The sequence below is a fragment of the Mustela putorius genome, unplaced genomic scaffold (genome assembly GCF_011764305.1).
Source record: "Mustela putorius furo isolate JIRA1106 unplaced genomic scaffold, ASM1176430v1.1 tig00003845_pilon_pilon_pilon, whole genome shotgun sequence".
Classification (NCBI taxonomy): Eukaryota; Metazoa; Chordata; class Mammalia; order Carnivora; family Mustelidae; genus Mustela; species Mustela putorius.
This window is the reverse complement of record NW_025421998.1, coordinates 26187611-26210303: the sequence shown is the minus strand read 5'-3', so window position 1 is coordinate 26210303 and position 22693 is coordinate 26187611. Positions and strand designations below refer to the sequence as shown.

General features: G+C 36.2%; 1 protein-coding gene across 6 annotated transcripts in view; it reads left to right on the top strand.

The window, feature by feature from the left end:
* The window catches only part of CACNA2D1 (calcium voltage-gated channel auxiliary subunit alpha2delta 1), a 503137-nt gene that overhangs the window by 266536 nt on the left and 213908 nt on the right, over positions 1 to 22693 (top strand). For all 6 annotated transcript variants that reach the window (XM_004739625.2, XM_004739624.2, XM_004739622.2 and 3 more), the window contains exon 4: positions 2362 to 2421. In XM_004739625.2, coding sequence (XP_004739682.1) covers positions 2362 to 2421 — 60 coding nt within the window. The remainder of the gene's footprint in view (positions 1 to 2361; positions 2422 to 22693) is intronic.

Here is a 22693-nt window from a genome sequence, read left to right as displayed (position 1 = left end):
TCAAAAAACTTAGTTAACTTATGTAAGTTTTACCCAGTATTTTGTTTAAATTCTCAAAATGTTCATTATTCATCCTGTACATATTCATGTATTGCCTGTTAAAAATGAAGACTTGTATTCTGAATTTTGTCAAGAGGATGCCTTCTGGGGGTGCCTGAGTGGCTCAGTGGGTTAAGCCTCTGCCTTCGGCTCAGGTCCTGATCTCAGAGTCCTGGGATCGAGCCCCATGTCAGACTCTCTGCTCAGCAGGGAGCCTGCTTCCTCCTCTCTCTCTGCCTGCCTCTCTGCCTGCTTGTGATCTCTGTCTGTCTAATAAATAAATAAAATCTTAAAAACAAAAAAAGAATATGACTTCTGGTTTATTTTCTCATTTTTTCTTTTCTTTATCTTCCCATCCTAAAGTTTTCCTACAGAGACTGTTGCTTCTATTTCTACCTAATTTTTATTAACTTTCTGCAACATTTTCAAACTGAATTTGAATTTTCAGAAGTATTGTGTTTTTTTTTGTTTGTTTTAAAGATTATTTATTTATTTATTTGACACAGAGAGAGAGAGAGAGAGGGAGAGAGAGATACACAGCAATAGAGGGACACAAGCAGAGAGAGAGAGAGAGAGAGAGAGACGAGAGAATCGTAAGCAGGCTGTATGCTCATTGTGGAGCCTGACATAGGGCTGGATCTCTCGAGCCTGAGATCATGACCTGAGCTGAAATCAAGAGTTGGGTGCTTAACCAGCGGAGCCACCCAGGTGCCCCTACTACCTCTTCTTTTAATCTGTGTTTGCGTACTGGCTGATAAACTGAAACCATTGTCATTTTAAGCACACTGGAGAAGTTTTCTTTTAAATTCAGCTTAGGAATTCCTAACTGTAGATCTCCCATTTGGCAGTATTTTATAGTCATCAGTAATACCTACTTAATAGCTTCACAAGTGAACTGATCATAGTATTACATAACAGGGCATCCAAATCAGTAACTAATATAAAAACTGGCATAAAGATATGTTTCCGTTATCAAGTACAGTCTGGACTCTTTTGGAAGAGCCCTCGCTGAGGTGTAGTTCATAGTGGAAGATCAAAACGTGAACCAGTAATCCATTACAAGATTTATACTTCTTTAAAACCTAAGCCTGATTATTTCTTAAGAATGAGTTCAATATTTATATTTACTGTATTTACTGTTCTGTTCTTCTTCTTTCTGCCGTCGTCTCCTAGCTGTGCTTGGGGGCAGGCTACTGCTGAACTTAACATTGAGTCATTTCTCAAAGGGATGTGGAGTGCAAATGGAATGAATCATAATAATTGAAGTTAGATAGCTCACATCTATGTTCCTCACTGTCAACCAGGCACTGTTCTAAGCACTGCACATTAAATCACTCACTTAATACTTTCAGCCACCCAGGAGCCTACTTTGCTATTATTCACCTGAGAAAATTCCCAGGTGTGCCCAGCTAGTATGCAGCAGGGTTGGTATTTCAATCCAGGCGGTCTGGTTTCAGATCTGTGTTATCACTAAATGTCACTGTGTCTTGTAAAAGCTTCTCACACAGCGTGATAGTAACTCTGAGACATACAAAGAGAAAAATCTGAAAACTGTTAGAGAAAGAAAAAAAATAGAGTTTGTCTATAAAACGTGATTAGCAGACTGACAACAGACATTTTATCTCCGACTGAACTTGATGGAATAACGTTTTAAATGTGCTAAAGGAAAAGTCAGGCTAGAAATTTTGAACTCCATTAATTACAAGAGCAAGTATGACATAAGGCTATATGCAGCTTGTGACAGTTGGGTACTCACAGATTATCTCTGGAAGAACTAATAAAAATGTACTTCAGCAAAAAGAAAATTATCTCATTTTGATGGCTTTTGGTAAAAAACAAAACAAAACAAGACAAAAACCATAATATGCTGTTAAGAAGATGCCTAGGATGGCATTGAGCCCATATTGGTCTCTCACTATCATTTCCTTTTTATGTATATAAAAATATATGCTATGAAGGTATTTACAAAAAATGGGGTTCTACCAAGATGAATATAATCTACTTATTAAAGCTTTCTCTGAAGCTGAAATATTAGTCATTAAAAGCAGGCATTCCCGGTGTCCACATCCTCTGATGACAACAGAGGTAATAAACCATGTTATTCAGGAATAGTTGTTTATTCATACTACTTGAGTAAATTCACATATATCAGCTTTAGTAGGTTAGATTACTAAATGATTGGGAATTTATGATTCATGCATAAGGAGTTTCTTTTACTTTTTTTGTCCTTATAATTGATTTGAAAACCTTAGTGTTTTGTGTATTCACAAGTATATATGCATGTGGTCATTTGAATTCTAAGATACGATGTTTCCTTTTCAGCGCTTGGCCTTGGAAGCAGAGAAGGTTCAAGCAGCCCACCAGTGGAGAGAGGATTTTGCGGTAAGGACCCTTTTTAAGCACTTGAGTGACGTTTTGTGCTTGATCTATTATGATTAGGGTGACATTTTTTTAGTGATAGAATCTTTCATGTTTTAAGACCAAAACTGTGCTATATTTTATTTCTCTAAAAAGTTTGCTTTTGGGTAGTCAGGGCCAGTAAGTTAGTCAAAATGTTCCTGCTTATGTTCCATATTAAAATAAGTCTTTTGAAATGTTCTCCTATAATCAAAGTTACTTGTAAAATTAATTACATCCAGATAGAATTACATTATAATATCTGAATCACCACTGTAGATATGATGGATACACCAGTTGAAAAACAAGATGCATTTAACAACTTGGGAGTTTGTAAGAAGTTTTGTGCATATTACCATCACCTTGGTGGTGGGCAGTGTGACTGAAGTAAGAATGAATGTATTAGACATTGAAGAATTTAATTTGCTCCACTTTAGCTAGAATCAATCTTTCTTTCACTGTGGCCTACTTTTAGAAGTTCTGATACTAGCTTTTCCGTATATATTTTTGATAAGCTTGTACCCTAAGAGTTATTGAGCTAATTATACAAATAGCAGAAATTCTCCTCGTAATGAATTTTGTCTATTTGTCCCCTCCATCCGTCCGTCCCTCCATCCATCCCTCTGTCTGTCCTTTCATTCTTCCTCCCATCTATCCATCCATCCATCTGTCCATCTTATCTATCATCTATCTTTCCTTCTTTCTCTATGTATCCATCCACCCATCCATCTATCTATCCATCCATCTTCTTTCTTCTGTTTCTGTATCTGTGCATGCATCCATACATCTATTGATACATCTATCAATGTATCCAGCCTTTCAACTCACCAGTCAATCAGTCAATCAGCCAGTCTCCTTACAGTCAGGGGCATAGTGAAAAAAATTTGTCCTTCATTGTTGAAATGTTTATCTTACATATTTGAATTATTTCATTTAGAGTGAAAAATCTCTCTAGTTTCTGATCATAGAAAAGTTCCATATAACTAATTTGGGGGATATTTAAAATAGAATTAGAGTATGAGTGACAGCTTGGTTGTTATTAAATTGGTTTTGTATGTTTTGTAAAACAGAAGTCTCAAAATTGTGGATAAGAAAGTTGTCCTTAAAGAACACAATTAGGAATTAGCACTTTTACTTTGTGTTAGCATGATTATGTTTTATATCAAAGGAAAATATGCTACATGATATGATATTCACTTATAACATATGGTAATGGTTAGTCTTCCATGCCTCTGATGTTATTTATTGTTACTGTCTTTTCCCAAAATTTATATTTCTTAAGCCAAATATCTAATCTACCAGCTAGAGACTCTATTTGACTACAGTCAGTTTGTTTGGTTCTTTTACTCAGTTGGTCATATTGCCACAGTTGGTGTCATGTAGATACAGGCTTAGCCCATAATCGGACATAATTGGTCTCATCCATAATCTATAGAGAAAAAAATTGGTGTTTAACTTAGAAACATAAGTTTGAGTATTGAGGGCTAATTGTAAGTGCATCCAATGAAGGGATTTAAAAATTGTTAGTTTCTTTTAGATGAAAGGAACACAAACTTGAATTTTTTGTTGTTGTATCTATCCACACATCCAATAGACAAAAAGTAGCCAAACTAATTTGTCCAAATAAATATCATTTTGATTAGTTAATATTAAATAAAAATAATTAGTTAATATTAAATAAAAATTGATCTTTTCCTTCCATCTCGAAAGTGGCATTGTAAAGGCAATGTGAAGACACAGTGGGTATAAAGCTCGACCTTGTATTCTGCTTAGTGTTGAGTTAGTACGATTAATGTTGTTTTAGTTTAAATTTTGAGTAATTCTTAGAATTCAAAAAATCATTAAGTTCACACAGATCAGCTTTTGTAATATATTGATTCCACTGCTGTTCATAAATTTTTCTTTGGAATTAGGTACTATTTCTCAATAGCCATTTATTAATTATAGGTCAGTTTCAGTTTCCTAAGGAGAAATAATGTGGTCAAGAATAAAGAGGCAGGGGCACCTGGGTGGCTCAGTGGGTTAAGCCTCTGCCTTTGGCTCAGGTCATGATCCCAGGGTCCTGGGATCGAGCCCCGCATCAGGCTCCCTGCTCAGTGGGGAGCCTGCTTCCCTTCCTCTCTCTCTGCCTGCCTCTCTGCCTACTTGTGATCTCTTGTCTGTCAAGTGAATAAATAAAATCTTAAAAAAAAAAAAAGGAATAAAGAGGTAAGCAGTGATATAGTAATGCCATTTATATCATTGGTATCATTGCTATTGTTTGGTTTAATTATTATGTTATAGTTTTCTGGTTTAAGGGTTTCTTTTCTAGATTTATTGTAAATCCCTTGATATTGTCAAATGATTAACACTAAATTGACATTTTGGCAATGATTTATTTCTCCTTGCAGAAGTAATGGGCAACCGTTGTCCACGACGTAAAAACTCTCACTCTGTGTTGGCTGTTAACATATTCTACCGTATTTTATGGCATCCGAGCCATCATCAGTTGTAAGACACCCTGTCATTTATGTATTGCTAAGGAAGAAAAAAAGAAGCCAATTAAGTTATGAGGCATTAGCAATTTTAAGATGTATTCTGACTTCTCAGGTGTCAAAATGTGAAAAAGTTTACCTTTAACTATAACCCCTGTTCTCTGCTCTCTTGGTGCCTGTCCCCACCGAGTAACAATGCTGGGATCAGTCATGCAAGAGGACACATTGGTCCACCATGACACAGAAGCTATTACTCAATCTTACGTGGTTAAATAGAAAGTAAATGGTTTTCTCAGTAAGTATTGGGAGTTAGTTCTTAGCAAATAGTGACCACCGTGTAACAGAATTCTTGGACAAATTCTGTTCTTAATTTCCCCCTAGATTACTTCACAATTTATTTAGGACCTATGAACATATTGATTGACATCAAAAGAGATTGTTAAAGGGAAAACAAGTTAGTCCACTTTAGAGCTCTGTCAACTCATTTCCTGAGTACCTTTCTGGAAGGATTGTGAACAATGTGCACAGAACACAAAACTGTCCCGGTTTGCACACTGAGAATTGATATTTTATGTCTTAAACCGTGCCAGCCACATTCAGTCTTCACAACAGTCTTCATATTTCAAGAGCCCTTTGAAATATCATGTTATTATATGTTCAAAGAAGAGAATGTGAATGCAGATTGTCTAAACTCAAATATTGTAAAAATAAGGCACACTTTTTCCTTTTTTTCTGCCTGATGAACCAGATGATGCTTCAATGCATGTTATGTAGCAAGAGTCAACAAATCCTTCGACGTCATAAAACAAATCAAACTTAAATTTTTGTCTAGAAAGTAGATATAATCAACATTAAACCTCTTTTTAGGAGACTACCCAAAATAATTGCAAATTTTATCACTACTTTACCCAAATATCTAAAAAATATTTAATTTGAAGGTAGATGCTACCATATTCCCTAAGGCCCTCTTTTTAAATTTTATAATCCCTTTGTCTTTTAAGATATTTAACTCTGTATCACTGTGACAATTCTTTAATGCTACCCTTTAGTAATTCAACAGTAGGGTGATTTAGAAGGCAGGAATCATTTCCTAAGAGGTATGTTAACATTTCCCAAAGATACAATTGTCGGATTCTTCCTTCCAGTGTCAGTAGGCAAAATTCATTCATATTACTTAGGCAAAATGTTGATTACCATTTCCTATTCTTTAATGTAGCGAAATCTCAGGAACAGCATGAACAAAAGGCAGAGCACTAAAATGCTGAAAATGTTGGCAACCAGAAAAGGCCCCTGTTGTAATTCACAGTCTCCCTCCACGCCACTCAGTTCCCAATTGAATGTACAATTGAGCTAACAAAGGGCATACACTCTAAATGGATTAAGATTTATGCGGTCATGCATTTACAAGTTCAAACTAATATTTGTAAATAAGCTGTATCTACCAGCTGCCTTTCAGGTCTCCACGCAAATTATGGGTGTTAACGGTGACATTTTATGTCACTTATGATGGACAAATTATTAAGGACAGGTGGGAAGAGAAAAAAGAGAGCTTAGAAAACTAATTGTTCTGCATGCAATAATTGCTGTTATTTCTACCGAACAGATCTTTTCCAGTTGCGTTTGAAATCTCATTTGATTACTTTGCCATGGTTGGTTAACTTAAGCAATTTTGTTTCCAACTAAGCCTGCGATATTAATTGTACTTACACATGTATAAACATAAGGGGTGCCTACTTTGTATTTTAATAAGTAGGATCTTTATGTATGGCTTATTAGCATCAGCTTGTTACTTTGCAGACTGACTACAGTCGCCTAGAAATTGGCCAGTAAATAAAACATTTGAGGAGCCTTTTTTAGCTTCAGCTCTACGGAGAAACTAAATTAGAAGGTGAAAATTTTTTCTGGTGAAGCTGAATGTTATTGAGTGTCAATCATGCTAACTTGGTTCTCCTAATTTAGCGTTATTTTTGTGTCTTAAAAAAATCATTTTGCTCAAATTGAATTTTTGAAATGTTGCTTTAAGAGTTTTTTGTTTATAGGAGTTAAATTAATAGATATGGGTGTAGGTATTTAATTATTTCATCTGTCTTATTCATTTCATGGAACTGCGTCTCTTCTGTTGATTGAGGCACAAACAATTGTGAATATGTGAACTGTAAAAAATATCATATTTATTTGGTTACATCATATCAAGATCAACATTGTTCTAAGTTATAAATTGGTATAGGTTCTAGATGTGGTAGAGCTGTTGTCAGGAATAAAAAGTGGGGAAGTGGCATGCTATAGTAGTGAATAAGTGAATTAAATGAAAGAATTTGGTAGATTACCAAGATAATTTTGGGCTCTGGGTGGATTAATTTTTTGTTTTTGTTTTGTGTGTTTTTGTATCTGTGTGTTTTTGTTGTTGTTGTTTAGTTCCTTCCTTTGGTGGAATTGCCCTGTTGAAAAATATAAAATATTTTAATATATTTTTGCTACATGTCTTCTACTTTTTTGCTACTACTTTCTTTTAAGAGTCTTGTCCATCTGTTCTCGTTATGAAGATAGATGCAAAGGAGCCATAGAGCAAAACTGATTTCCTCCCCAGATTCTGGACAACCAGTTTCATGGGAAAGAGACATGTTTGTGATGCCTTACTCTTTTTGTTTATGCATATATATGAATGTCCATAGTGAGAGCATTATAATATAGCAGAGTTGAAAATAATAACCATGAGCTTTATTTATTTATTTATTTTTAAGATTTTATTTATTTGACAGACAGAGATCACAAGTAGGCAGAGAGTCAGAGAGAGAGAGAGAGAGAGAGAGAGGACGAAGCAGGCTCCCCAGTGAGCAGAGATACTGATGCAGGGCTTGATCCCAGGACCCTGGGATCATGACCTGAGCTGAAGCCAGAGGCTTTAACCCACTGAGCCACCTAGGTGCCCCATAACCATGAGCTTTAAATGGTTAGTTATTCTAGGTGGGTAACCCTTATCTTTTGTTTCTTTTTTTTTTTTTTCATTTATTTATTTTCAGCATAACAGTATCATTATTTTTACACCACACCCAGTGCTCCATGCAATCCATGCCCTCTATTGAAATATAGAAGCTAAATATTTGTACATTAATTACCTATACAATAACACTGGTTTAATTTTTCATAATTTTTGTTAAGATTTTTAATTTATTCATTGGTGACAGATCAAGCAAGAGCAGGAACAGTGGGGAAGGGCAGAGGGGCCGAGGAAGAGGGAGAAGCAGGCTCCCCACAGAGCAGGGAGCCCGACATGGTGTTTGATGCCATGACCCTGGGATGGTGATCTGAGCCGAAGGCACACATTTAACTGATCCACTCAGGTGCCGTCATTTTTCATAATTTTAATATTTAATAATAACCTTCCCTAAGTTCACTTTCTATTATTTCTGTTAAAGGTAAGGTCACATGATAGTACATGATAGTACAGTACCCTAAAGTAAGACATCATGACAGTATTTTTAGGATACTGCAAACTTAGATTTAAATAGGGCTATAATTTTTTTGTTTGTTTGTTTTTGGACACCTATCTCAGGAAGGGAGGGAGAAGTTGCAAAGACAGGTATCACTGACTTAGGAAACAGGGAGATGGATTGTGGGTCTCTCTATTTTTCAAGATCCATCTGCTGCTTTAGTATCCTAACGTGGAAGTGATAAAAACATTGCTAAATTATTGGGAGATTCCTGGAATCAGTGCCAATGTTCTAAAAATGCTAGCCATCTAGAGCACCCAGAATCATCCTCATTGACATTGAAGTTAGAATTGATTACTGTCACAGCTGGTGCCAACTTGTAGCTGTCACAAGAGAATTTTCCAACCTAGTGATTTCATTAACTCCTCCATTATTTTAGCTGCACATTATTAAAATTTTTGGACACCAATTTATTTGCATTAAGATGGGGTTTACTATATTAATTTTTCAGCCACAAGAGAAATTAAAAAAAAGAACAAAAATGTGTAAATGTTATGAATCACTGCAATTTACAAATATCATGCTGTCTGCAAAGAATTTACTGTATAACCTTCTGTCCATTTTATTTCCTTTTTAAAAAAGTTTCAGTAACTCTCCATTTAGCATAAATGGCATACTTTTGTCTGCCCCGTCTTACTTTCCCTAAGTTTCTATTGCAATATCCCCCAGTAGCTGTTATCATTCTAAAATTCCAAGCATGAAACAGTGAACTGCTTGACGTTTCTCTGCCGCATTATTTCTTTCTTTCATCTTCAGACCTTTTGATGATGTCTGCCTAGAAGTCTCCCCCATCTCTCCAATTTCCTCTTGGTTTTGATCCCACAGTCTTGGATTTGTTGTCTGTTTTATATAGTCCCCTCATTCCCAGTATGCATTCCTATTCAAAATGTACTCACTACATTATTTTCCTTTTTCTCCTTTCTTTCAGCACTAAAATGTAAACTTCCTAAGGATAAGAACTATGGCTGATGCATTGCTAAGAAAATTGTAGTCTAGTCGGCAATCCATAACACAGAGTAGGCTTTATGTAATTTTTAAAGTTACTTACTTCTAGTTTTGAGATACCTGTTTTTACTTTAAACATTATTGTCAGTTATACTGGAGATATAGTGAAAAATGTATTTGAACAGCACGTTTTATGTCTGAATATATTTGCCCACCGCCATGGCGTAAAGAACACTGGGTTTGGAATTATGCAAATCCGTTTCAAATTTTGTCTTTGCCACTAACTTGCAGTGCACTTTTTAGAAAGTAATAGCCTTTGGAATATCACCTTCTTTATTTAAAAACTCCTGGTTTTGTATTCTCTACCAGCGTAATTATTTTTGTTAGTTGCTCAGTAATTGTCTCTCTGTGCTCCTGTAAGCCCTGTCTCTCAACCAAGGAAGATATTTTCCAGAAACCTCATGATTTCTCCATGTGTTCACAAGTGGGTTGACCAGAGGTCCGTGAATGGTTGTTCATCTAGTCTGGAGGGCTTCTGCTAGCTCCCATGGCTGTTGTTTTTTCTGTTTGCTGTCATTGCTCCAATGGAAGAATACGGTTCTGCTCAGGTGGTTGTCACCTGGTGCATTGCAGGCTCCAAAGCCCTTGAGCTTAAGGCAGAGTGTGCCTTATGCAGAAATAGGGAGAATGACTCTATTTCCACCCATGGAGGGGTTGTCAAAAACCTAGATAAATGATATTTGCACCAGTTTGAAAAGAAAAAGTGAATGCAAACATCCATAAACCGAATACCAAATTTTTTAAGTTTTGTGAGAAGAAACATGATAGCTACTCTCTGGAACAAAATTTAATACAATATTGCTGACTACAGGTACAACGTATAGCAGATTTTCAGTGCTTACTTATCTTGCTTAGCTGGAATGTTAATGCCTGTTGATTAATAACTTGCCATTTCTCCCTCCCCTGACCTCCTCTTAACCACCATTCCAGCCTTTGAGTTTATTAATTTGGCTGTTTTAGATACTTCATGTAAGTGGAATCACACAGTATTTGTCTTTCTGTGTCCGGCTTATTTCACTCAGCATCATGTCCTCAAGTTCCATCCATGTTGTTGTATTGCTGAATTCCCTACTTTTTAAAGGCTGAGTTATAGTGTGGGTGCTATATACACCCCATTTTCATTGTCCATTCCTCTGTAGATGAACTTCTGGGTTGTTTCCACATCTTAGCTATGGTGAATAAGAATGCAGTGAAAATGAGGGTATTAGTATCTTTGAGATGCTGATTTTAATTCTTTTGGATATATACCCACAAGTGGGATTGCTGGATCCTGTGTGCTTCTACTTTCAATTTTTTTGAGTTATCTTCATAGCCTCTTGTGTAGGTGGCTGCACCATTTTGCAACAACGTGCAAGGATTCCAGTTTCTCCACATCTTTGCCAACACTTGTCGTACCATAGATAAAGACTTAAAGATGAGATCTGAAACTGTAAGACTCCTAGACTGAAACATCGAGGAAAAGCTTCATGACATTGTTTTTGGCAATGATTTCATGGATACAGCACCAAAAGCACAGGCCACAAAAATAAAGAAGTGATACTACACAAAGTAGAAAAAGCTTCATAGCAAAGGGAACAATTAATAGAGTGAAAGGTAACTTGCAGAATGGGAGAAAATATTTGCGACCATGTATCTATCTGATAAGGGGTGAATCTTGAAAATACATAAAGAACTACAACCCAGCAACAAAAATCCCGACCCTTCAGGTTTTTAATCACCAGGGCTCTGAAGCTAGTTTTCATATTCCCTGAGTCACGGAGATCAAGAAAAGAGTTCATTCATCATTTATTTAAAACTTCTCTCAGTGAGAGCATAACACCTTTCTTTAGGAGTCTTTGAAGAGACTTATTTCTTACTATATCCTTCTAGTTCTCAGTGTCCCTTTGAAGTCTTGTTTATGCATTTCTCCTTTAGGAAGCAATCAGTTGACTTCCAGCAGATGAGTGCCTGAGAACAGATTCCTGATAATTTTCCAGCCCCTAACCTTTATTACCGTGTAGTTCAGCTGCATCGTGGAGGACCTATCGCCACATACATTCTGTCACCAAAAACCTGCTGGAGATTAAATGAGACGGTTTATGTAAATATGCTTGTACTTTGGAAGGTCTTCAAAAATGATCATTTTAGTAGAAGAGGCACTGTCTCCTTCTAGATTTATTTCTTCCAAAAGGTTGGCATATTGTTTTTTAATGATTAAGTATGGCTGATTATACCTTCTGAAGAAGGAAAATGTGCATTGCCCATCTGCAATAGGCACTGGATAAATACTTATTCAATTGGCTTACATTCTGTTCACCTTATATTTCATTTTTGTAATAAGACTGTACTCATGTAGAATGCCTGCATTTTGAAGTGATGTGAGGATATGGAGGGTAACCAGATTAAGTCTTTACTTATCATTGATGTTTGTATTTATATTTGTATGAAGTTCTGGTTTACTCGATGCCTAAAACAACTCTGGTACAGTCCTTTCTGCAATTAAAAAAAAAAAGTGTGAATGTATCTTGAGGGGGTACAGAACTAATACATTTATTTATTTACTGTAGATCCTTGTGGACTGGGGCCCCAGAGCAATGACTCTTGTTATTCCCAAAAATAATTTTTATCTTGAGAATTACATCAGATGCTGGAATAATTTCAATTTAGTGGAGTTAGGGTTGTGTTACTAACTTTGCTCATATTGCTATGGGAAGGAGAGTGTTTCACGAATTGAAGAACTGGCCAAGAGAGTTTTCTTCCTAAAGGCTTAACACTATGGTTGAAACTTGGAGCTTCAAATAAAGAAGCAAATTTTGAGGAATAGGCAGTTCATGTAGGTCATGGAGTTCAGCCACTAGTAGGTACATTTTGACTTTGGGAGCTGGCTGGGATAGTTGACCATGGTGGGGACTAAGGGTTTAGCATACTGGATTAGCTGGAGGGATATTATGTGTCCAGAATGTGGGAACACTGCTCAGACAGCGGTTTGGATCACGTTGAGGGTGAATTTTGCACCCAAAAGCTTAATTAAAAAAAAAAGTCTCTAGACAGAAGAAAGTTTTGAGATTTCTCTGATTTAAACCTGAGAGGTTAAAAAAAAAAAAAGGAAAGGAAGTCTAGATAATATTCATCTGTAAGTTTCATAAGTTTTGTAACTAGACTTTAGTACTGGATTTGAATACATATGAGAACAATGATTTGGGAATTTGTAGGAAGGACCAACTCACCACCCATGCAAAACTGCCAACTTCTTCAAAGCTTATGCCTTTTGTCATCTTCTGACTTTCCAAAACAGCCTTTCAGTGGATTTATTTGTCATGCTATCCTCTCTCTAATTAGTCAACATTTTTCCCCTTTTCATCAACATACAAACTTGCTCTAGTCTCTTCTCATCATTAAGATATATATATGTCTCGCCTTTTTTAGCTTCAGCATATTTGTTTGCTAACTTATACTGCAAAACTCAGAAGAAATGTAGACCTTCGTGATCTCTCCATTTCCCCCTTTGTCCCCCTTGTCAGCCTGCTCCAGTCTAACTGCGGATTTCATCCATGGTTCTTTGTAGTTCACATGTCCTTGTCATCTGGTCTAATAGGCATCCTCTGGGTATTGTCATACTTGGTCTGTTTATATCATTTTCATGGACCACTTACTAGTTCCCCTTTCTTCAAATACTTTCTTTTCTTAGTTTTCAGGAAACCCCACTGAACCTAGTTTTCCGTTTTTCTCACTATCTGTTCCTTCTCAGTCTCCTGTTTACTGCCTACTTTGTCCCAGGACACCTCCTCCATTTCACTGGATTTCAATATAATTCCACTTAAGTCTCTTTTCTGCACTCTAGGCTCATTTATCTAACTGACCACTTGCTGCTTTCACTTGGTTGTCTTGCTTGCATGTCACTAACATGCTCAGGTGAACTGCTGTTTCCGTGACTCTTCCGTAGTATCCTGATCATCTTGATTTCCCCATCTCAAATGCTGTCCCCTTCTTCCCAGTTAGTTTAGCCAAAATCAAAAAGTGAACCTTAATTTCTTTCTCTGCCATAAGCCTTCATACAGTCTGTGTATAAATTCTGCCAATTTCAAATATATGATTCTTCTATTTATTTCCCTTCATTTCCTTTACCCTCATCTTTGTACCCCCTCCAATCTGGCAGAATAATTTTGAAATTGTTAATCAAATTATGAGTAAAAGTGTCTACAGCCCTGTGGTACCCACAGATTTGTTTTATATACATAGTTCAATAAGATTTTAGACTCTCATTTAAATAGAATGATGCGGCTTTATCAACAGTTTTATAAGATAGTGGAAAACATAGCTTTGCATATCCTTCTGACACAAACATTTTGAGAATCAAGTAACACCAACAAGTTTGAAAATTTTAAATCAATAGGATAACCAAATATCCGAACAGAGTAGTGTAGGTGCCACAAACCTGAATTTAGAAAGCATTGTGCTGCTTTTCTCACACTGCCCATGAAAAATGTGCCCATGTGATAGCAGCAACAATAAAATCGAGGCAGCACAAGTAACAAGTTAAAAAAAAAAGACCAAATATTATTTTTAGTGAAAATTAATGGCACAGAAAAATGTGGTTTTATATGTGAATTCAGTTTTAAATTAGCAGTTACAAATACCTTTTTCTGCTCCATTGGAAGGTCTATTGGTCTGAGAAATAGAGCTCATAATTGCTGAATGTTATAGATAATTAGTTATCATGGCATTGTAGTATTGTGTGCTATGGGATATATTATATGTCAAATTATTAGAGTCCCCCAATTATGAAATTACTGCATTGCCAAAACTGTTTTACTTTGTTATAGTGTTTCACCACAGTGTAGACAGTTCTCCTTGGGGGTCTGAAAAGAATCACCCGGAAGCTTTTTTTTTCCTTCCCCTTCCCAAAGTCTTCCCTTATGTCCTCCCCGCAGAGTTCTCAGTGACTTCCTTATGGGGGTGGAGCCAAGACACCGAGCCTCCTCCTCTAGTGAACAGTGACTGATGGAGTGTAATCTATCTGGCCTGTGTGTTAAGACTGAAGAAAGATTGGGGCGCCTGGGTGGCTCAGTGGGTTAAGCCTCTGCCTTTGGCTCGGGTCATGATCTCAGGGTCCTGGGATCGAGCCCTCATGGGGCTCTCTGCTCAGCAGGGAACCTGCTTCCCCCCTCTCTCTGCCTGCCTCTATGCCTACTTGTGATCTCTCTCTCTCTCTCTCTGTCTGTCAAATAAATATATGAAATATTAAAAAAAAAGACTGAAGAAAGGTTGACAACCACTAACTGGAGGACCTATTAATTCTAAGAATAAAAATGATGAGTCTGAATGCAATGCTAAAGCTTAGAAGGGACTTAATGGTAAATAGATTTGAATATAGAAAATAAGACACTGGATGTTCCAAAAAAAAAAATCTAGTTGGGTTTAAAACCCAAACAGCAATAGGGTGAGTAGTCAAGGTTCTTGAATCACTTTCCTTCCAAAAGAATAGTACCTTAAATGTTTGTGTAAAAATATTTCAGGATCATTACGTCAAAAACCCAAATGATGTCAGTAACTACAAAAGGAAAACTAAAATCTCTTAATTGCCACAACCAGATATATTCCTTGTTTATATTTCATGAGCATTATGATGTTCAGTTTATCTATTATCTCTTTTCTTTCATGTATTATTTTCTGACATATACCAGGAAAGGAAAAAAAAAAAAACAACACATGGTTATAGGATTTGAACAGAACTTACAAACTTGTAGCAGGGGAGTGCATTCTACTGAAAATAAATCAACATGTTTGTGTTTCTCTCACCTTTCTCATTCATCCCCCAATCTTATAAAATTACTTTGACAGTACAATTTAGGCTCAAAAACCATAATTCCCACGGTGTTTAATCCTGGTTGTGTATTGTGATGGCTTAAATGCTATCATCAGAACTTCTACTGTAACTTTTCCATACAGACCTTGTTTCTTTATAACGTTGTTTTTCTTTAATTTGTAATTTGATTGGATGGATTTTACTGTTGGGTAGTTTGACAGAGAAGAGCCATTGGATGCTGCAGTTACTGAGTTCTTGCATGATTGAGACTTTCTGGGATTTCATTTTGGATTTGAAAGAAACTTGAGCTAAGTATGGCTTTTTTTTTTTTTTTTAACCTGAAATTTGGAGGCATTGTTTCACTGGTAGTGGCTCTAAAGAAGTCGTAAGCCAGTCTGATTCTAATCCCTGGACCCCATCCTGAATTGAGTTGAATTTTTTGCTTGGTCCTAATACATTGTTCAGTCTTAAGGTTGAACTAGGAATGATACATCTTCTTGTTGATTGTTTGTTGTCATTGTATCCAAGTTTTAATTTTATTTCAGAGATGTATACTTCCAGCATCTTTTTGAATATTTTTGTCTAACCTCCTTTTTTTTTTTAATGCTCTTTTTATCAGGAATATGACTTAATGTAAATTGGACCACCTTTTCTGTTTTCCATAACTGGTGTCTGCTCTATTATAATCTTTTTTTAAAGGATCCTTATTTTTTTCATTTCATTTGGCATGGTTTGCTGAAGCCTGTCTGGGATGATGGTCTTTTCATATGCATCTGTGCTTTCCGTGTTTTCATGTCACTTACTTCTCTAAATAATCTGTTTTGCGTCTCCCCCTTTTCTGTCAGTTCTGGCAGCTCCTTTGCCAGTTTATAAATAATCTCATCGTTAGACGTCCTCTATCCTTTATTCTCTTGCATGATTTTCCTGACCCTCCCTTATCCATCCCTTATTTTAAAGAAAAGTCTGTAATTTCTCTGAGACTGAAGAGCCATGATCTTAATTCTTATTTTTATTTTAGAATCACAGGTCTTTTGTTAGTTTTCCTTCCTTCCTTCCCCTTCCCACAAAATGGCTCTGTATGGATTCCTGAATCTCTGGGTAAACTCACGATTTGATGGAAGATGATGAGGGAGAATTAAAAAGAGAGAATCCCAAGGTAGTCTGGGGTTTCCACGAAGATGAATAGTCTGAACTGCCTCCCCAAATATGTTCTGTACTTGGCATGTTTCCAGACTGGTTTAAACGTTCAAGAAGACAGTGAGACTTAAGGTATGGGGAAAAAAAAAAAAAAAACAATTAAATCGTGGCTTTTCTTGTAGCAATGTGATGATTGCCACTTCTTTTTCCTACTAGAATTTATTTCCTTTTATGTTCTATAGCTATCATTTATTAGGTAAAAAAAAGAAAACATTAGCTGGTATTAGAATTAATTGCATTTTCCAAGCCAAAATAGGGAATGTTCAACACCAATGCAAATATATGTTTGATTATTCCCTAGATACCAGGTGGATATTTTAATTTCTACTTTTAAACAATTTATTAGGAAACATGAAGAAGGAAGTAAAATATAATGTAAACCACTGTAAAGATCTAGAAAGCAGAAAATAAATAGTCTGATATTTCAACAGACACCCTAAAGGTGGTACCATTTACACATGAGAAACACTGATTCAGAGTGTGCTTCTGATTCCAGTTCTTTCAATAAAATATTTTGTCCTCTCATTTAAGAGTAAGTCTAAAATTATTTTTGAGCCATTAAACAAGTCAGAAAATATTATAGTTAAAAGGGACATACTCTAATTAAAAGGATTGCCAACCTAGGTGCCAGAAAGAGTTTGATTATTTCTTACAGTGTGATTTTTGGCCAGTTTCTTCACCAATAAAATGGGAATGATGTTGGTACCAATAGCGTAGAGTTATTTCGAAACTTAATTGAAATAATGCATGGAAGCCTTCACAGAAAGTCCGTTCCTGGCCTTCCACGCATGGGGGCTTGGAGTAGGCCACACCCGGCGTGAACCCCACTCCCACCCCAGCCCCATGGTGTGAGGCTGGGAGCCACTGCCTGGGCCTGACCTGCGTGAGTGATCCCCAGCCCCTTCGACTTCCCCTCCTAGCCCCTATAGGATCTCTGACCTCTGGAGCCCCATCCCCACGTTGGGGGGAGGGTTGGAGAATTCTAGGCTCGAAGTCTCCCTGTTCTCTCTCCTTCATCCTCTGGACTTTTTGGTTCTCTGTTTTAACTGGGGGAAGGTGAGTGGGTATGTAGTGAGGAGGTGAAGGCTGGGTTGGGACGCTTAAGTAGAATCAAGCTTAAGTAAAGGAAATACAAATGACATTACATTATTGGAGAAATTGATGGCATTCAATGTTGGGTAAAGAAATATGATTGAAATTTTATTAACAGTCGAATTTAGTCCCCCCCCCTTTCTTTATTCCCCTGCTTGCTTCCAGGTGGAATCTGCAAAGTGTCCAACAATCTGCCATCATCAAACACAAATACATTTGCATAATCAATACACTGCGTGGACATTGATTTTGCTCTCAAGTGTGCCGTTTATCCCTTTGGAAACATATTTTTAAAGATTTCCAGAACACATAACTGTGGAATGTTAAAGAAACAACGGCAGTACAGAATCAAAATATCGATTTTGATAAATTATATTCTTGCTTTGATCAGAAATGCATGCACACGTATATTTCCACACAGCTGTTTTAGCCTGTTAATGTCCTGAAAGCATTTCTACACTCCTAGTTTTTGGTATCAATGTTGGAATCCCATTACCTTCCAGCTCACAATCGGCAAAATCTAATACATTTTACATTTCCACACTTGTATTTGAAAGTCTTAAGCATTTTTATGTTTTTATGTTCTGAGGGTTTTGGGGTTTTGAAATAAAGAGCATTAGTTATACTCTGGAGAGAACGGATTACAGAATCCAAGTTGTAATAAATCTGAAATGTATGTTTGATGCTTCAATGGCTAAATTCTTTTCTCATAATCCTTATGCTGAGTAAAAATGACCAAATGATATATTGGAGATGATTGCAGCCTATTTCTTTGGCTAAAAGGAAATGAAACCACCTGACAGAGAATATTAATGTTTCTGTTATTTTAATAGCATAGATGTTAATCCTGAGGCTTCCCAGAAATTTCTCTAATTTTTTTAGGGTTTACTTTGAAATTCTCATTTTTCACAGTTTCATTGAGGACTAATTGACATGCAGCACTGTGTAAGGTTAACAGATCTGGCATGGTGATTTACATGTATTGTGAAATGATTACTACAATAAGTTTAGGTAATAGCTATCTTCTCATATAATTACAATAAAAGAAAGATAAAAGAAAAAAATTCTCTTTGTGATGATAACTCTTAACAATTTTTCCTCTGTACTGTACAGTAGTGTTAGCTATCGTCATCATGTACGTAATATGTTGTTGTTTTGCTATTGAGTTATATGGATTCTTTATATATTGTGGATATTAACCCTTATCCGATATATGGTTTGCAGATATTTTGTTCTCATCCCTAAGGTTGTCTTTTCACTTTTTGTTGATGTTTTGTTTTTGTTTTGATTTGTTTTTGGCTGTGCAAGAAAGTTTTACTTTGCTGTAGTCCCATTTACTTAATTTTGGTTTTGTTGCTTATGCTTTAAGGTGTCATATCTGAAAAATTATTACCAAGACCCATGTCAAGGAAGTTCCTTATGTTTTCTTCCATGTATTCATGGTTTCAGGTCTTACATTTCAATTTTTATTACATTTTGAGTTACTTTTTCTGAGTGATATATGAGTCCAGAGACTGTCTTTTCTCCATTGAGTATCTTTGCTTCCTGGTCAAATATTAGTTGGATTTGAAATGTTGATATTTGGAAGCAAAAGAATTCTTGAGATGTCTTTGGGGCAAAAAAGGTGGTTTTATTTAAGCATGGGAACAGGAAGCATGGGCAGAAAGAGTTGCACTTGTTTTGTGAGGAAAGTCTTTGTATATAATTTCAAGCTGGCAGCAGGTTAGGGATAGCGCAAGTCTCTAAGTAATTTGGAAGCAAACCTTCCAGGACCTTGAGGGGGGCTAGTTGTTAGGGAACATTTACTACTGCCTAGTTAAGCTCTCAGTCATGAGACCCTTCAGGTGTTTATCAGTGGGCCGTATATTTGGAAGATGATTGCTAACCTATATCCTGTTGGGGGCGGGCAGTACAGATAAGGGTAATTTCCCAAAGGGTTTTCATATGTTCAAGAGACTTAGAAGATCCTGGAGTTTGGGCTAATGAATTTCAAGCTAAGGCTGCCTTTTGCCTTTACCAAAGTATTAACATTGAGGTAGTTGAGTTCCTGGAAAAATTTCACTCTGCCTGTCTCAAGTACTTGTCATGAGAGTTTAATTTAATTAATTAATTAATTAATTTTACCTTTGTTCTCCACAACAAGTTGACAATATATGCTTGGGTTTATTTCTGAAGTTTTGATTCTGTTCTTAGTCTTTTCTTTTTTAGGCCAATATGATGCCGTTTTGATGACTGTGGGTTTATAGTGTAGCTTGAAATCAGGAGTTGTGTGATACATCGTGCTTTGCTTTGTTCTTGTTTCTCAGAATTTCTTTGGCTGTTTGGGGTCTTTTATTATGATTCCCTATAACTTTTAGGAGTCCCCCCCACACACACACACCATTTAAAAAAATGCAGTTGGGCAGCGCCAGAGTAGCACAGTTGGTTAGGCATCTGACTCTTGGTTTCATCTCAGGTTTTATTCTCGGGGTCACAAGATTGAGCCCCATATTGGGCTCTTTGCTCAGTGTAAGTCTGCTTAAGACTCTCTCTCCTTCTCTCTCTGCTGTCTCCTTCCATTCTCTCTCTCTCTCTTGATCTAAAATAAATAAATTTTAAAAATCAATAAAATATGCAGCTGGAATCTTGATAGGGATTACATTGAAACCAAAAAGATGAAACCATTACATTGAAACCATAGATGGCTTTTAGTAGTATTGATATTTTAAGAATATTAATTTTCCAATCCATGGACACAGAATATCTTTCTATTACTTGTGTCTTTGATTTCTTTCATCAGCATTTTGTAGTTTTCAGCATAGATATCTCTCACCTCCTTGGTTCAGTTTTTTCCTAAATGTTTTATTATTTTGATGCTCTTGTAAATGGAATCAGTATCTGTATTTGTATTTCAGAAATATTTTTGTTGTTGTACAGAAATGCTACTGATTTCTATGTATTAATTTTGTATCCTGCAACTTCACTGGATTCATTAAATGGATCTAGCAGTGTTCTGGTTAAGTTGTTAGAATTTTCTGTATATAAAATCATATTGTCTGCAAATAAAGACAGTTTTACTTTTTCCTTCTTAATTCTGATACCTTTTATTTCTTTTTCTTGTCTGATTGCTCTAGTTAGGAATTCTGGTACTATTTTAGAATCTGCTCCTTTGCTTCCTGAACTTTCTCTGAAATTCTGATTCATGAAATTATCTTTTTCATTTGATAACATAGACTTTAATCTCTAAAATTTATTTTATCTTGCTGGATTTTACTAATTATTTAAAAACATTTATTTATTTTTAGAGAGAGAATGTGAGAGAGCAAGCATCAGTGGGAGGGGCAGAGGGAGAGGGAGAGAGAATCCCACGCTGACTGGTGCCCAGCACCGAGGCCAACAGGCCAAAACATGGCCAAAACATGGCCATGTGGAGCTTGCCCAGCACCGAGGCCAACAGGCCAAAACATGGCCAAAAGCTCCATGTAGAGCTTTTTCTCACAACCCTGAGACCGCAATCCCAGTGGAAACCAAGAGTTGGACACCCAACTGATTGTACTACCCAGGCACCCCATCTTGCGGACTTTTAATTCTATATTCTCTTTCATAATTAGTTATTAGTTTGTGGTTGCAAGTCAGAATGGTGGAAAACTGAATACTTTTAATCCAAAAATGAATATCCACAATGTGTGCCGTTTTCTTCAAACTATTTTCTTATCTGAAGGCAATGAAATAAACACCAAGAGAATGTCGTGGAACTTTAGAACATTGAATTCTCTGGCATGGGGGCTTTGTATGACCTACTTGCTGCTGCTTCTTTTCTCAGTGCTCTCAGAAGTCAAGGGTATTTCATTAAAGAATATAAATTGCCTTGATTCATGCTTTGTGATCTCAGGAAAAAACAGCAATGACAAGAAAAGCCAAGGTCTATCTACAAAAACACTGTTGGCTATGTTGAAAGCTTTGTGAATTTAGAATGAAGACGGGCAATTGTACTATAATTCATAGCTCTGCCTGAGAATGCCAAGAAAGCCGTATCTTTCAACAGCTTTAAACTTCTTCAGGAGATGTAAAATTCAAGGTTACTGTTGAGTGAATTAAATTCATCAAACTACTTTGATTTCTAAGGGTATCAAACATCTGTTGCATGGTTTGAGAGGAAGTCTGTATAGTCACGTTAATGCTAGTCAACTTGGTGATATGGAAACTATAAATTTTAAGTAACTTTCACAGTAGATTATAGAATATTTACTAAAGCTTTTGAGCAAAAGAAGTCAAAGCACATTTTTGTGAAAGAGAGAAATTGACTTGGCTTTCCATTTCATTTCCCCCTCTATCTCACTTCAAAATAAAGAAAGGAAAGAAAATGTAAGTGGCTAATTGTGGTTAATAGTTTGGTTATTGAGATTTTGTATATGAATCTGTTATTTGAGGTTGTATACATGAACATCTCCGTTTTGGGGAGAACGATGGGAGTTTCTTTATTGTCATAGTAAAATTATAGTTTTCTCAATTATTTATATACTTTTCAAGAGATGCAGTTAATATATGTGGAGAGATATAGAATTCCTTTAAAACTCAGGGAACAATATATTATGTGGGATTATAGAGTGCAGGTTGGTTACATAGAGAAATCAGAAGTGATTTCTGAGTTGCTTGAGATTGATTTCCCAGCTTGGATAAAACTGACATAGGTCAAGAGTTTAACTTTTAAAGGGCTTGTGAGCTTCCCTGCAGGTTGACTTGTGCAAGGCAGTTTGGTTACAAAGGGTTTCCTGCTAGGATACCTGAAACCGAAAGTGCATAGAAAGCAAAAGTAAAGAGAAGTCAACAAAACGGGCAATTAAATAGGCATTGTACGTGCTGATTGTTGCTAAATTTAAAAGCAGGGTTTATTGAGTTAGAGCAGAAGTGTGGGCATAAAGTGGACTGCCTAGCATGCCAACATATTTTATGTACATTTTTTTTTTTAAATCACACCATTAGATATTTTGCAATTACCTTTTGGTGTGTGTTTAATCTTTTAAATCTTACATATTGATGCCAAGTCTTTAATGATATAAAAATTCATTTGTAGTTCTAAACCTGATTTTTTCTTAAGCAGCTGCACCTGTTTTATTCACATTCCATTTTTTTTTTTTGTAAATTGAATGTTTGAAGAATTAGAGGTGGTAAATAAAATATTATTAACATGTGTATAATGACATTATCTAAGCAAACATGACATGCTCAGTAGA